At 40.3% G+C, this 12,054-nt stretch overlaps 1 protein-coding gene across 6 annotated transcripts in view; it reads right to left on the bottom strand.

Annotated features, from left to right (window-relative positions):
• Window positions 1-12,054, bottom strand: part of lrch1 (leucine-rich repeats and calponin homology (CH) domain containing 1) — a 99,171-nt gene that overhangs the window by 52,288 nt on the left and 34,829 nt on the right. For all 6 annotated transcript variants that reach the window (XM_032567063.1, XM_032567065.1, XM_032567060.1 and 3 more), the window contains exons 4-6: window positions 11,468-11,573; window positions 6,910-7,046; window positions 5,411-5,541 (exon numbers count right to left, since the gene is read on the bottom strand). In XM_032567063.1, the coding sequence (XP_032422954.1) occupies window positions 5,411-5,541; window positions 6,910-7,046; window positions 11,468-11,573 (374 nt within the window). The remainder of the gene's footprint in view (window positions 1-5,410; window positions 5,542-6,909; window positions 7,047-11,467; window positions 11,574-12,054) is intronic.

Raw genomic sequence — 12,054 nt, 5'->3', positions numbered from 1 at the left:
ATAATAGAAATCTTATGAGATTTTTCAAGATGGCCACCATGGAGCTAATGGAGTAAATTTGTTTGAATTAAAATCTGCAGCAGCCATTGCCAGTGGTGGGAACAGCTAATCAAAAAAAGATGAGCCTAACTTTTTTTGATTAGCTGTTTGCTAAATAAGTGCCTTAGCTACGCGGTTGCTAAACACATTAAAAAAAAGTAGCAGAAGCTAATGCTAAACCGCTAAGCACATAAAAAGGTAGCATAAACTAATGCTAAACACATTCAAATTTAGCAGAAGCTAATGAAAACAGATGATATGATGTTTCATAAAAATGGGGAACATTTATGGAAATAATTGGTTTAAAAAGCTCAAAAAACGGCGGCCATCTTGAAAAATGACAGTCATCCTGAGATTCCAGTTGGAATTATAAAGAATATCCAACCTGAAGAGAGAGTGTGCTAATTTTTATGCTTATATCCAGACTTGAAAGGTTTTTACAGTGATGCTGCACTGGAATCACAGAAAGCATTGAGGTTACTCTGTTTTTGTGTCTCCACAAACAGAAGCATAAGTAACCCCAAACTGTGATTTAATAAATCTCCTGTTCATTGAATGATTCTCAAGTTTTGCTGTAAAGATTCATCGAATGATTCGATTACCTGGATCATTACAATTCCTCTAGGAATATTATCTTAAATTATGTTTTGCTATTTAGTCCAATTTATTTTACACCAAAATGTGTTACAGTCTACAAGGGGCAACAAGGCAATTCCTCATTCAGAAAATGAGTTTTAGCTTTAGCTTTTGTTCCTTCTGGACTCGAGGCTAAAGAGTTGAATGAAAATACAGTATATGTGGAGACATTAAGGTTCTTTTTTTTCTGTGCTCTATATTAGAACTGGATGTGGACCGTTTCTGGGTCAGTCCCTCACGCTCTTCTTCTTCTCTCCATCTTCAGCGGCAGAATATATCTGGGACTACCACGCCTTTAAGACTCTTCTAATCCTAAATAAACCAAGGGAAAATAAAACAAAAAAGAAAGACGGGGGATAATGGAAAACGTGAACAGAAACAGAATGCGTTTGCTCCACTGAGCATGACGGCACTTTTCTACACGAGAATAGAAACATTTTCTATTCTGGCCAAGTGTTTGGTGAAGCCGGACTCTTCACCGTCCTCTGAGAGCTGGGCTCACTTTCAGCTGAGAGGCCAGAAAGCCGACACAGGCTTTTCATCTCTTAAGCACTCCTGGCTCTTGTTCTCCCTCCTGGTTACTGCCCTCTGCTTAGTTTTGCTTCTCCCTACGTTTCTTCCTGACCTTTCATCTCACTTTGTAACTTTCATTTTATTCTTGATTCCATCAGGTTTGCAATAAAGAACCGAGGCCTGAGGGCCGCAGTTAAATCGAGCCAGTTTTTAATGCACAAAAGTGACATAAGCTTTTGTAACTAATTGGAATGTAATAAAATCTGTTTCCTGTTTCTTTAAACAAGTAAACTAAACTTAGACTTACTTCATTGTCACTGCACAAAGATACAATACTGAATCTGGTAACGAAATGTCGTGATTTAGCTTTTTGTTTTTATTTGCTACTGAAGTGATAAATCATGTAAATAAAGTACAAATGAGTGAAACAGTGTCCTTGTAGAGATACTTTCATAATATCAATGCCTAGGTCTCCTGACCTTTGAACCCCAGGGTTGATGAAGCCTCCAAAAGTGATGAGCTACATTAGTTCGGTAGCTTGACTAGCTTAACTAGCAAACATCCCAGCTCCCTGTCCTGAAACACTATGAAAGATTTTTTTTAAAGTCTTTACATTTATTACATTCAGCCAAGTCTCTTTTGTTCTTTTTTTAAAAATTGTTCCCAAATTGATGTTCAGTTTCCCCTCACTGTCCTATTTTTCCATCATTCAGAAGGTTTACTGTATCAACTTTAGCTGTTTTTGCCTTCTCCTCTTACTTCGCATCTATTTTACCTCCCTAATTCCGTCACCCATTAATCACACAGCTAATATTTCAGGAGACGGGTTTTTGGCCTTCCTTCCAACGCAACCTGTGGGACAGCAGATAGTCTGATAGAGCCAGCAGGGAGACGCAGAACAAATCAGTTTCAGATGACTAATGGAGAGTTTGGCTACAAACTGGGAAGGTTTAGGTCACAGAAAGCTATTCTGATCCAATATTTCTGGAAATAAAATTGGTTGGGTGAACAAACTCCTCCCTAAGATCAGCAACTGTTAGCAATCAGTAGCACACTGCTGGCCGATGTTTAGAGTAACACGGAGCAGAAAGCTAAGGTCGTTGTTTCTCCCTACATCCAGTGGGTGGCGCAGCACCTACACACCTACTAGAAGGAAACAAACGCGCCCTTTACAACACTTTCATTCCAATACCTGAGAGGTTGCCAGGCAACGTTGCATTTTTGTTCCAGAAGCAAGCAGAGAATGTTTCGTAAGCAAGCAGAGACTATAGTTGTGTCCGAATTCAGGGTCTGCATCCTTCGAAGGATGGATTTGTAGTCCGATTACGTCATAGCAAGGCGACAAGGCCTGTCCGAATTCAAAGACTCCTTCAAATGCGTCCTTCTTTTCCCCAGATTTGAAGGATGGGTCCGGTGTATCCTTCACGGACCACCATATCCCATGATTCATTGCGGGTCCAAACCGAGCGTTCAGGCAAAGCGGTAATGGTGGTGAAGAGCGGCAAATTATTTTTGCTATATTACACTTTAAGTGACACAACATGATGTTTTTAGGCGAGTATGTGGCTTTGCATGTCTCAAATATCTGCTCGGTACATCAATACGTCATCTAATTGCAATGTTGCTCTGACATTTTCGGACATGTCTGCTCCCGCTGCATGAACAGCCAGCTCCCCTCGCCAGCTGTCAGCCGGCCAGGCGCTCCAGGTTCGGTGTACCGGGACAGAACGGCTGACTCCCGGCACATTGTTTTAAAAACTCCCGCTAGCTCTCCCCAATGAGTGGAAGTTAAACACTGATATTATTCAGACAGGTAATATCTAGTTATAAAATGCTTGGTTTACTAAAGTATTTCATTTATTCCTGAGCAAATCGGTTTGATTGATTAAAGTTAAGATTTCAAACATACTAGTTTAATTTAACTGTAATGGCTCATCTGAGATCTGGAGAGTATTATATCTGAAAATGAATCATTTCTGCTTATATTTATTCCTGATAGAAATGTGTAATATAGGTTTGAACATTTTAGAATCAAACTAACAGATTTTTTTTTTGCTTTGTTTTTTACTTTAGTTTACCTTTAATATAAAGGTAAAGAATAATACAGAAATCAGGAGTAATACATAGCTAAAAAACAAACTTTGGCTCCGTTGTTTTTTCTTTGCCGCTCTCTGCTTCACGCCGTAAAGGTTGCTAGGCAACATAAGTTGCGCTAAGGTGGTGGGGGTGAGAACAGTGGGTGGGGGCTAGACCTGTCCGAATTCACAGCTTTTCTCTTCCGGTCTTTGTTTATTTACGGCCTTCGAAGGACGCAGACCCTGAATTCGGACACAGCTCATGTCTGAGCATGAGAAGTTTTGAGTACAAGCATTACAGGTTTTGAGAAGGAAGACATGAAATCCTGCTTTCAAAATGAAAATGTAAGCACAAGTATTAAAAGTTTTGAGAACAAAAGACATGAAATCCTGCTTTCAGATTAAAAATGTGTGCTCTTGGATTATGGCAGAAAACAATCCCCATACAGTGGCACTATGAGGTGAAATAAAAAATAAAGACCCATTCCTACAACGGTCAGGAATTCTGTCCTGTCACTAATGTTGGAGTAGAGATGCTAGGAGAAGTTATGTGGTGACCAAAATTGAGTTTTTATTGAGAATAAAAGCTCAGGTCTTCATCTGATCAGTAAGCACAACATATTACCCAGGAACTGCGCTAACAACAAGAGTCTGTAGTGTACAAACTCTGTAGCCAAATGTAGCTAACTAAATTTTGTCCTTCTGGGCCAGGCCGGGGGATATGAGAAAAATCTAATATCCTGATATAATTTTGCTACATCACGATGCACAATATATGTCACAATATTCTTAAATGAATTCCAATGTTATTTTAAACTATAGACTCCTTGCAGCATGATGTCACCAACGCCCCCATTTCCCTGCTAGACTTAAATGTATCACCCAGCCCTACTTCTGAGCTTTCCATCTTCATTTGTCATGAAATGAGCTGGATTTGGAAATGTCAAATCTTTGGCAATATAATTTAAGCTTAGGTCTAATTTCTCTAGGGAATCTCTATACATAGAGACATCTTTATACAGTTAGCAAAGCTAACTGTGCTAATGGTCAATAAAGGATGCTAGGGACAGTAAATAATTACAGAGTCTCCTTAAGACGATTTCTTCCTTTTACACACAATATGAGGTCAGTTGCTGCTAATAAAACTGATTTGAGATCGTTAACATCAATAAGGCCAACAAAAACATACATTGCATATCGTTAATTATTGTTCATATAATCTTCAATTTTCTGGTTTTACGAAACCAGAAAATTGACAGAGAAAAATCTGAGTGCTGTTCAGAATGGTTCTTTTACCAATGAGGCCTTTGTGTGACAATGTGATACAGTGATGACATCACCAGTAGGCATGTCATCGACATTATGGATATTTATGTAGCTGAAGCATTAAAATGTTAATCTGTCTGACCAACAATTCAGCGGTCTATCCTGAAATCCCAACTAATGGAAAATGTTAATATGCCGTTTAAATAGTTTGGATTCAGGTTATTCTTCTTTACCATGTAGTTTTTGCGCATTAACAGACATGCGAGGCGATTTTAGTACAGTGTAGTATTGCAGTTACGTTGCTGCAAGCTTCAATTATCCAGAAAAGCTCTCAAAAAACGACCGCAAGAGTTTTCACATCTATCAGCGGACGGTTTGGGTAGATATCTGAGTTTTTCCAATTTAAGACAATATCTTGCAACCACTGGAATTGGGATGGAGGGCAGACATCTTTCCGTTTGAGGACGATTGCACAACAAGCAAGAAGCAATGCAAAAAGCCAGAGAAACGTTTAGGATGAGGTAAAACAGAGTTACCTTCTAGAACAATTTTTAAAAAAGAATTTTAACAGGGTTGGTTCTAATTTGACACTGAGTACATGAAAGAGAAAGAGTGGCTTAGAAAGTTTCACTATGATACAAAATGTCATACGCATGTTTGACATTTTGTTTCTCTTTAAGTATGACTAATCGTGCCTCTGTAAGACAGATGTTTTTCCACTGCTGTTTCTGTAACCCGATTTCTGATGGTTTGTCAACAGTAGAAATTAAGTCTGGAAGAAAACCCGTAGAGCCACGCAGTAAAAACAAAAAGCAAAAGCAAACGTGAGAAGCACCTTGTAACTGGGTGATACTGCAGAAACATTCCCCTGTGCGACGTACCTGCCAGTGGAGGGGCGAGTGAAACTGAGTCGCTCCATGACGGGGAGGTACAGCGAGTCGGGCATCTTCTCGCTGCGACACGCCTCGATGCTCAGATACTTGAATATGTGGACTTTACCCTTGATGCAGATCTGCAGAAACAGAGAGTCTGATCAGGATGAGCTGAAGGACAACCGATCCAAGCCGGCGGTTAGTCATGCTTCAAGTAGCTTTGACCTTTCTTCATTCTTCGATGTACGGTAAAATCAAAATCAGATCCAGTGTTTTCACTGAACTGATAACTGTAACAAACCTTTATTAGAGCTCTGTTTTTGGTGTTTTGTTTTGTCACTTTGTTTTTCCGCTCTCTACAGAAATTTAACATAACTCTAGGAAATTGGAGTAAAATTGTCACATCTAAAAAAAAACTATTGTTGTATAAAAAGGCCCTTCACCAAACAGTATTTTTCATTATTAATAGATGAGAATATTATTCATTTTAGGTTTTTATATCTGTCAAAACTGTCACTATGTCCCGACAGTAGAATATGAGATCAATCTGTGAAAAAAAATAAAATAAAAAAATCAAGTTCCTCCTCCTCCCTGGTGTCCTACTGCCATCTGCAGAAATTGGTTGGAATCAACCAATCAGAACCACGAGGAGGGTCTTGGGCTGTCAATTAAACTTGTGTATGTGCTGCTCACACCCTTCCCTTTGCTCTCTGATATGCAATTTACTCTATTTCCCCACAGCACAGCCTGCCATAAAGGCTAAGGCTGGTTAGCATGGCCATCAATGACGGAGGATAAACAGTTCTTCTGGAACAGAAAGTCTTTTCTCTGCAATTAGCACAGCTACAGCAAACTGGCGACATTGAGCAGCACCTAAACAAGAGTGATTGACAGCGTGTCTTACAGTTACAGCCTTAAGTTATCCTTAGAGTTCTCTGTAGCTTTGCTGCTAAAGGCCTGAAGGCTGGAAAACAAGCGGAAATCACTTTCCCTCACTCTGCTACATTCTCCTACTACTCTCCGATTCAGCATTTTATGTCATTTCAGCTTGAGACTTTAAGCTCTTTTCCTGTTTTTTTTCCTTCTTTTTATAGAAGCTACATCTTGTCTGCCGATACGTTTTGCTGTAACTTCTTCCTACGGAGCCAGACCTTCATGTTTCCATCTTTCTGTCTTTAACTTTGTCTCTTTCCTAGGCAAATCGATTGAAGGAGGTATTTTTGCAACTGACTGTCTTTTGTACTCTTGTTTTTCATGGAATATATTTTACTGCTGGCTCGAACCTCATGCTTTGAGATTATTGTGTTTTTCTGAATTTTGCTTCGTTTCTTCTCTCTCCATTGTTGTCTCCTAAAAATGATCGTGACCTGTCCAAATTGCCACTAATCCAATAAAGATAAAGGGAGGAATATCAAATTTGCCTCTGGCGCTGCAGGACCTACCGTCCTGTCTGGCCAAGCCGCTAGGAAAAAGCACAGCAAACCTGTTGCAGTGCTCTGTGAACGTACCTGTGCAGGTGGACTCTGTAGCGGGTTGTTCTCTAACTGCAGTGACTGCAGCTGCCTCATCTTCCTGTAGCACACCGGGATGGTGGACACCTTGTTACACGAGAAGTCGAACTTCACCAGCGGGAGGTCGGCCAGGTCTGAGGGAGCACACAGAGAAACGCTAACGTCTGGGAACTCTTCAGCGTTCAGAGAAACAAGATTATTTTATTTCCAGGTTCATTTTTTTCCTCTCACAAGCAGCGAACACGCTCCCCTAAACGCGAAGCACACAACGGTTTGGCCGGAGGAAGCCTGCGACCACCCTCAGCTCCTAAAGCGACGCCGGAATCATCCGCTTTAATCTGAGCGCATTAACCCTGGTGGAAGGGTGCGAATCAGAAACATCAGCTGCACCTATAAAACTTCCTGGAGGCGGCTCCGGCATAAAAACGTTTACCAGACCAATAAAACAACACATTTACCGAGAGCTAAAAATGTCCTGCTGAATTTTAGCTCAAATCACCAACATGTTTCCCACCAGAGAGAACAATAAAGCTGCTGTTCATTTCCAAAGAGGCTTGTAATCGCTGCAGCAGAGCGGCCCACTGCTCGTGTGAACGCCGGTGCTCGTTGCATCCCTCAAACCTACAAATTGTGCTCGACTCATGTTGGAGTTTAGAGTAAAACAAAGTGGAATTAGCAAAGTCAATGATGTCTAATTTGCGCAACTGTACTTTCAATGGAAAAGTTTGTTCACTCAGTCAGTCATTTAAAACAAAACACATGCTGCGCCGCCATCCAAGTGATTTTGTGATTGGAAGCTGGCAGCCAGACCAACAGCCTTCATTTTATTTGTCAGTGTTTCTTCCTTCAGAATAAGAGTCACAATGACATGTTTTGCTGCACAATAAACTGCCCCAGAAATGATTGCAATAAATGATATCATTGTTGGACCATTTTCGACTAATAGTAATAATAATAATGCCTTATTTGTGCAAGAATGCCCACTTAAAGATGAAAAAACGTTAAATTCTAAAGAACATGTAAAACTGGAATAGTAAAACATTTCATTTTAAATATCCAAAATAAACAGGCAAAGCAAGCGGAGCAGCAATAATTACAATTGATTATGAAATAGCGGAAAACAGGGAAAAGTGGCAGGTTTTGCAAACCACCTGTTTTAGTAACAGGTGTCAAATGTCTGCTGCACATCTCAAAACGCCGGCCTTCCATCGATGTTAAAGGCGAGCGTCTCTTTATCAACCGTTGTCCAAATGGAAATGATTTTCATTTCTCATGCATTTATTACTTTTCTCAAATTTACAGCTTGTTAGAGTCCAATTAGATCTCGCTGCACCACTGATTTCAATGTCCATGCTCAGCTGGACCTCAGCGCTATAATCAAATGCCACGCCCCAGAGGTCGTTGTGGGAACACTGACATTATCGCTTTCTTTTTGTCAATCTGAAATTTCAAAAATGATGTCAAGCCGTGTTTATTAAATTTATACAACAACCTCAGCCTGATATGACTGTTTGAGGACAGAAACCAGTCGAAGGAAACATTTTCTGCCAGAAAACCTGCTAAACCCGATGGCAGGGGCGCTGTTAAAGTAAACCAGCGGCCCATGGGGATTTTGTGTTAGAAAATGTTAAATGTTACAAAAACTCAAAAGTGCATGAACAGCCATCAAAATCTGGAAATAATAAGCAACGGGCTGAGACAGCACAATTGGTGCGTATCCCCTCACACCCAGTTCAAAGCATCAACTATAAACCTAGCTTAATCTGTCTTTACAGTTACTAGCACAGTCTGGTAAAGACAAAGGTGTGTAAAAAAACACACCCTATCCGATTACTTAGATTACCTAGGCCCGCCAGGCTTATTATCCACTGGAGGAAACTGTGATTTGTATTCCAGACTCCAGTTGACAGGTTCTCTTTATTTCAACCTCATGCTGGTGGTCCAAATGTCAGCCAAGCAGATAATGAAATGATTGTTGCAGTAAAGATGTAAAAATATTCCACAAATGGAATAGAATAGAATAGAATAGAATAGAATAGAAGTACTTTATTCATCCCAGCAGGGAAATTACTTCGCAGTTACAGCATAGAGACAAGACACAATAACAACTACCACTGAGTAGTAGTTGTAGATAAAATAAAAATATGATGAAATTCACACAACGTAAACAACCACGTCGCTGTGAGGTCAGTCAGGATGTTTAGTGGAAGGCGGAGAGAAGAGCGGTAATGGTTACCGTCAGCCTTAGTGTCACTAATCATAACAATGTCAGTGTCATGATGAAGATTCCAGCCGTGAGGAGGAGGATTTTTCCACCGCTACTGCAGTTTAATCCTCACTTTGGGAGCCTCACTCCCAAACATTATGCTTTCGCCGCCCAGAGCTTGGCCGGGTTCTGAACAGTGCTGGTGGTCTCGCATCTCGGCGGGATATTAAACCTGGAAAAACTTCCCGTCTGGTCTGCGATGGGGATGGGGATGGCAGTGGCGAGGGGAAGGGGGGTAGGGGGGTGGCACTTGCTGAAGGAGTTCAGGTCGTAACACCGGGGCGAGCGCATATGTGCCCGGTTTGGAAACCAGAGCGGGAAATCCAAACAGAAGATGGGGGGAGGGAGGCAGAGCAGAGTGAAACATCCAACAAACAGACCGGAGTCATTCATCATTCTGATCGACTATCTGCAGTCTGTCTGTGAAGGAGCCACAGCACAGACGGGGAACAAGACGTCCTCATGTTTCTGTGCCTAGTAAAGACTCTAACGAGACTTTCACTTCTGAGACGTCTTTCGGTTTTCTGTTTGCTACAATAAAATATTCTACGAAGTAAAACAACCAGCAAAGCCGGCATGAGAAACAAAAGGCGTTCAGAAGTAGAATACATCACTCTTACGTTTTCTTTAAAGGTTCTATCATGTGTCCGGGCTCGTAAGCTACACTAAAAAGGGGCACGATTATGTGTTTCCCAGACACATTAGTGACGTTTCATAGCACAATCAAGTAACTATCTTACCTTTAGTTGTTACAAAAATGCTGTATATAGGCCTGTCACAATAATCAATGAATCAATTAATCACACGATAAATTAAAACAAACTCAATTTGTTTGAGTTGGCATGGTTTATTATTTATCTCTTTTTCTGTCTCTTTCTACCAAAGACTGGATGATAAAAGTCTTCAGTTTGGTGCTTCGATCTCAACTAGATCCTTTTTTGAAGGATAATTTTGTTTACAAAGACTACACAAATTAATTTTATTCCTTCTTTTATTGATTTATTTTGGATATTTAAAGCATCTTCTGGTTCCAGTGTTAAATGTTTATTAGAATTTAAAGTTTACTGATCTCTTAGGATGTTCTCTCGCATTATTATTTTGCCATCACCATTATATTACTTTAAAATGGTCTCAAAACAACAACATAAATCGCAATAATTTCTAGAATAATTTATTGTCCAGTAAAATTTGCTATTGTGACAGGCCTATGTATATATATCAAATATGATTTAAAAACAATTTGACTCTGTAATTTAATGTCTTGAAATTGGGTCTCTGTCTCTTTAAGAAGCTCCTGCTCTTTCTGAAGTTATCACAACATGGCTCCTCTATGAACTTTAACAACAATTTTACCAGCATTTCACTGAGCATTAGCTCCTTTAATGAGCTCATCAGATGTGAAGTTCCACCAGGTGTTTGCTAAGTGATGCCAGCTAGTCTGAAGGAGCTGAAACTGCAGGGCTGAGGAGGAGCTTCGTCCTCGAAGGCGGAGCTAGGTCCACCCAGGCGTTTTGAACAGCTGAATGGCTGCCACAAGAGATTAAAGGATTTCTCAAACATGGAAGAATCAAGGCAACACTCCAGGTGTGTCTTTGATGAGGGAAAAGCATCATAAAGCTCAAAAAAGTTAATTTTACATCATATTGCCCCTTTAAACGCTTGCAAGTCTGATTCGATAACATCAACTTCTCGTCCACAAACTCTACAGAATCAGCTCAACTTCTTCCTTCTACTCAGATACCAACGGTCTCTTTTCCACTAAAAATGACACTATGAAGGACATTTACTGTAACTCAACCATGCTTCTAATTCTCTTGACCAAATAGGGTCAGTTCTGCCTGAGACTTCAGAATAACATTTGTAATCACTGGTGGATACTTCTTCTATACAGTTTATTAGAAACAATAGAGATGCTTTGGTTTTCTCCTGTCTGAGGGTCTTGCTGCGTTAGTTTGCTCAAATTCGGGACGTTTTAAGTGAAAGTCAAAGACTCGACAGCCAGACTGCTAATCTGAGTTTCCCCAGATGATTTCTGGAGAGGTGCGGTTCTTTCGGTGTCACCAAGCAGATTGAGACCTTTGAAAACCCGAGGGTGAGCCGCGGTCACGCTGGGGGTTCGGTGTATTTTAGGAAGCTAAGACGGGTGTGGCAGAGCATACGGAGGACTCTGTGGTCTAAAAGGAGCCCGTCGCCTCCGACGTTACAGCTGCAGCTTAAACACACACGGGGAGAAAGACAGAGCGACCGGGGCGGAAAACATCGCCTCGCACAGACAGGGAACAGACTCACCTTCCGGCAGGACGCAGAGGAGATTTCGCCGCACGTTAAGTTCCCGCAGCGCTTTGAGTCGGCCGATGTGCCGGGGGAGGGCCGTGATCTCGTTACAGCTGATGTCCTGCGGCACATAAAACAGCATTACATTTACAACATCTTCAGAGATTTGACAAATGTTTTTTTTTTTTTTTAAGTAGAATGTTTAAAAATACCAGGTAATATCATGAACAGTTTAACACAAGTTTTATTTTCATATTGATCTGACTAAAGAGACTTAAAACAGCCAAGTAAATTCTCAAGTAAGAGTAAAAAAAGAGTATTTGGTAAAAAGGTAACTAAGAAACCAAAAAAATGAATCATTTAATATTTAAATATTACTTCAGACTTACCAAACTATAAAGTTATGTGGAAATGTTGGTATTTGAAAGGCCAAATTGAATATAAGTCATAAAAAACATAATAATAATAATAATAAATATTTTCCGAATCAGTTTCTTTCAGTATAAAACTTATGAGATTAACAGACACTGCAGATGTGTGTGTGTCTGCGTCTGGTGCATTTTTGGTTAAAACAAACTCAGAGAAGCTTAGGCCTGTCACAA

The sequence above is a fragment of the Xiphophorus hellerii genome, chromosome 7 (genome assembly GCF_003331165.1).
Source record: "Xiphophorus hellerii strain 12219 chromosome 7, Xiphophorus_hellerii-4.1, whole genome shotgun sequence".
Lineage (NCBI taxonomy): Eukaryota > Metazoa > Chordata > Actinopteri > Cyprinodontiformes > Poeciliidae > Xiphophorus > Xiphophorus hellerii.
This window is presented reverse-complemented; position numbering and strand designations above follow the sequence as displayed.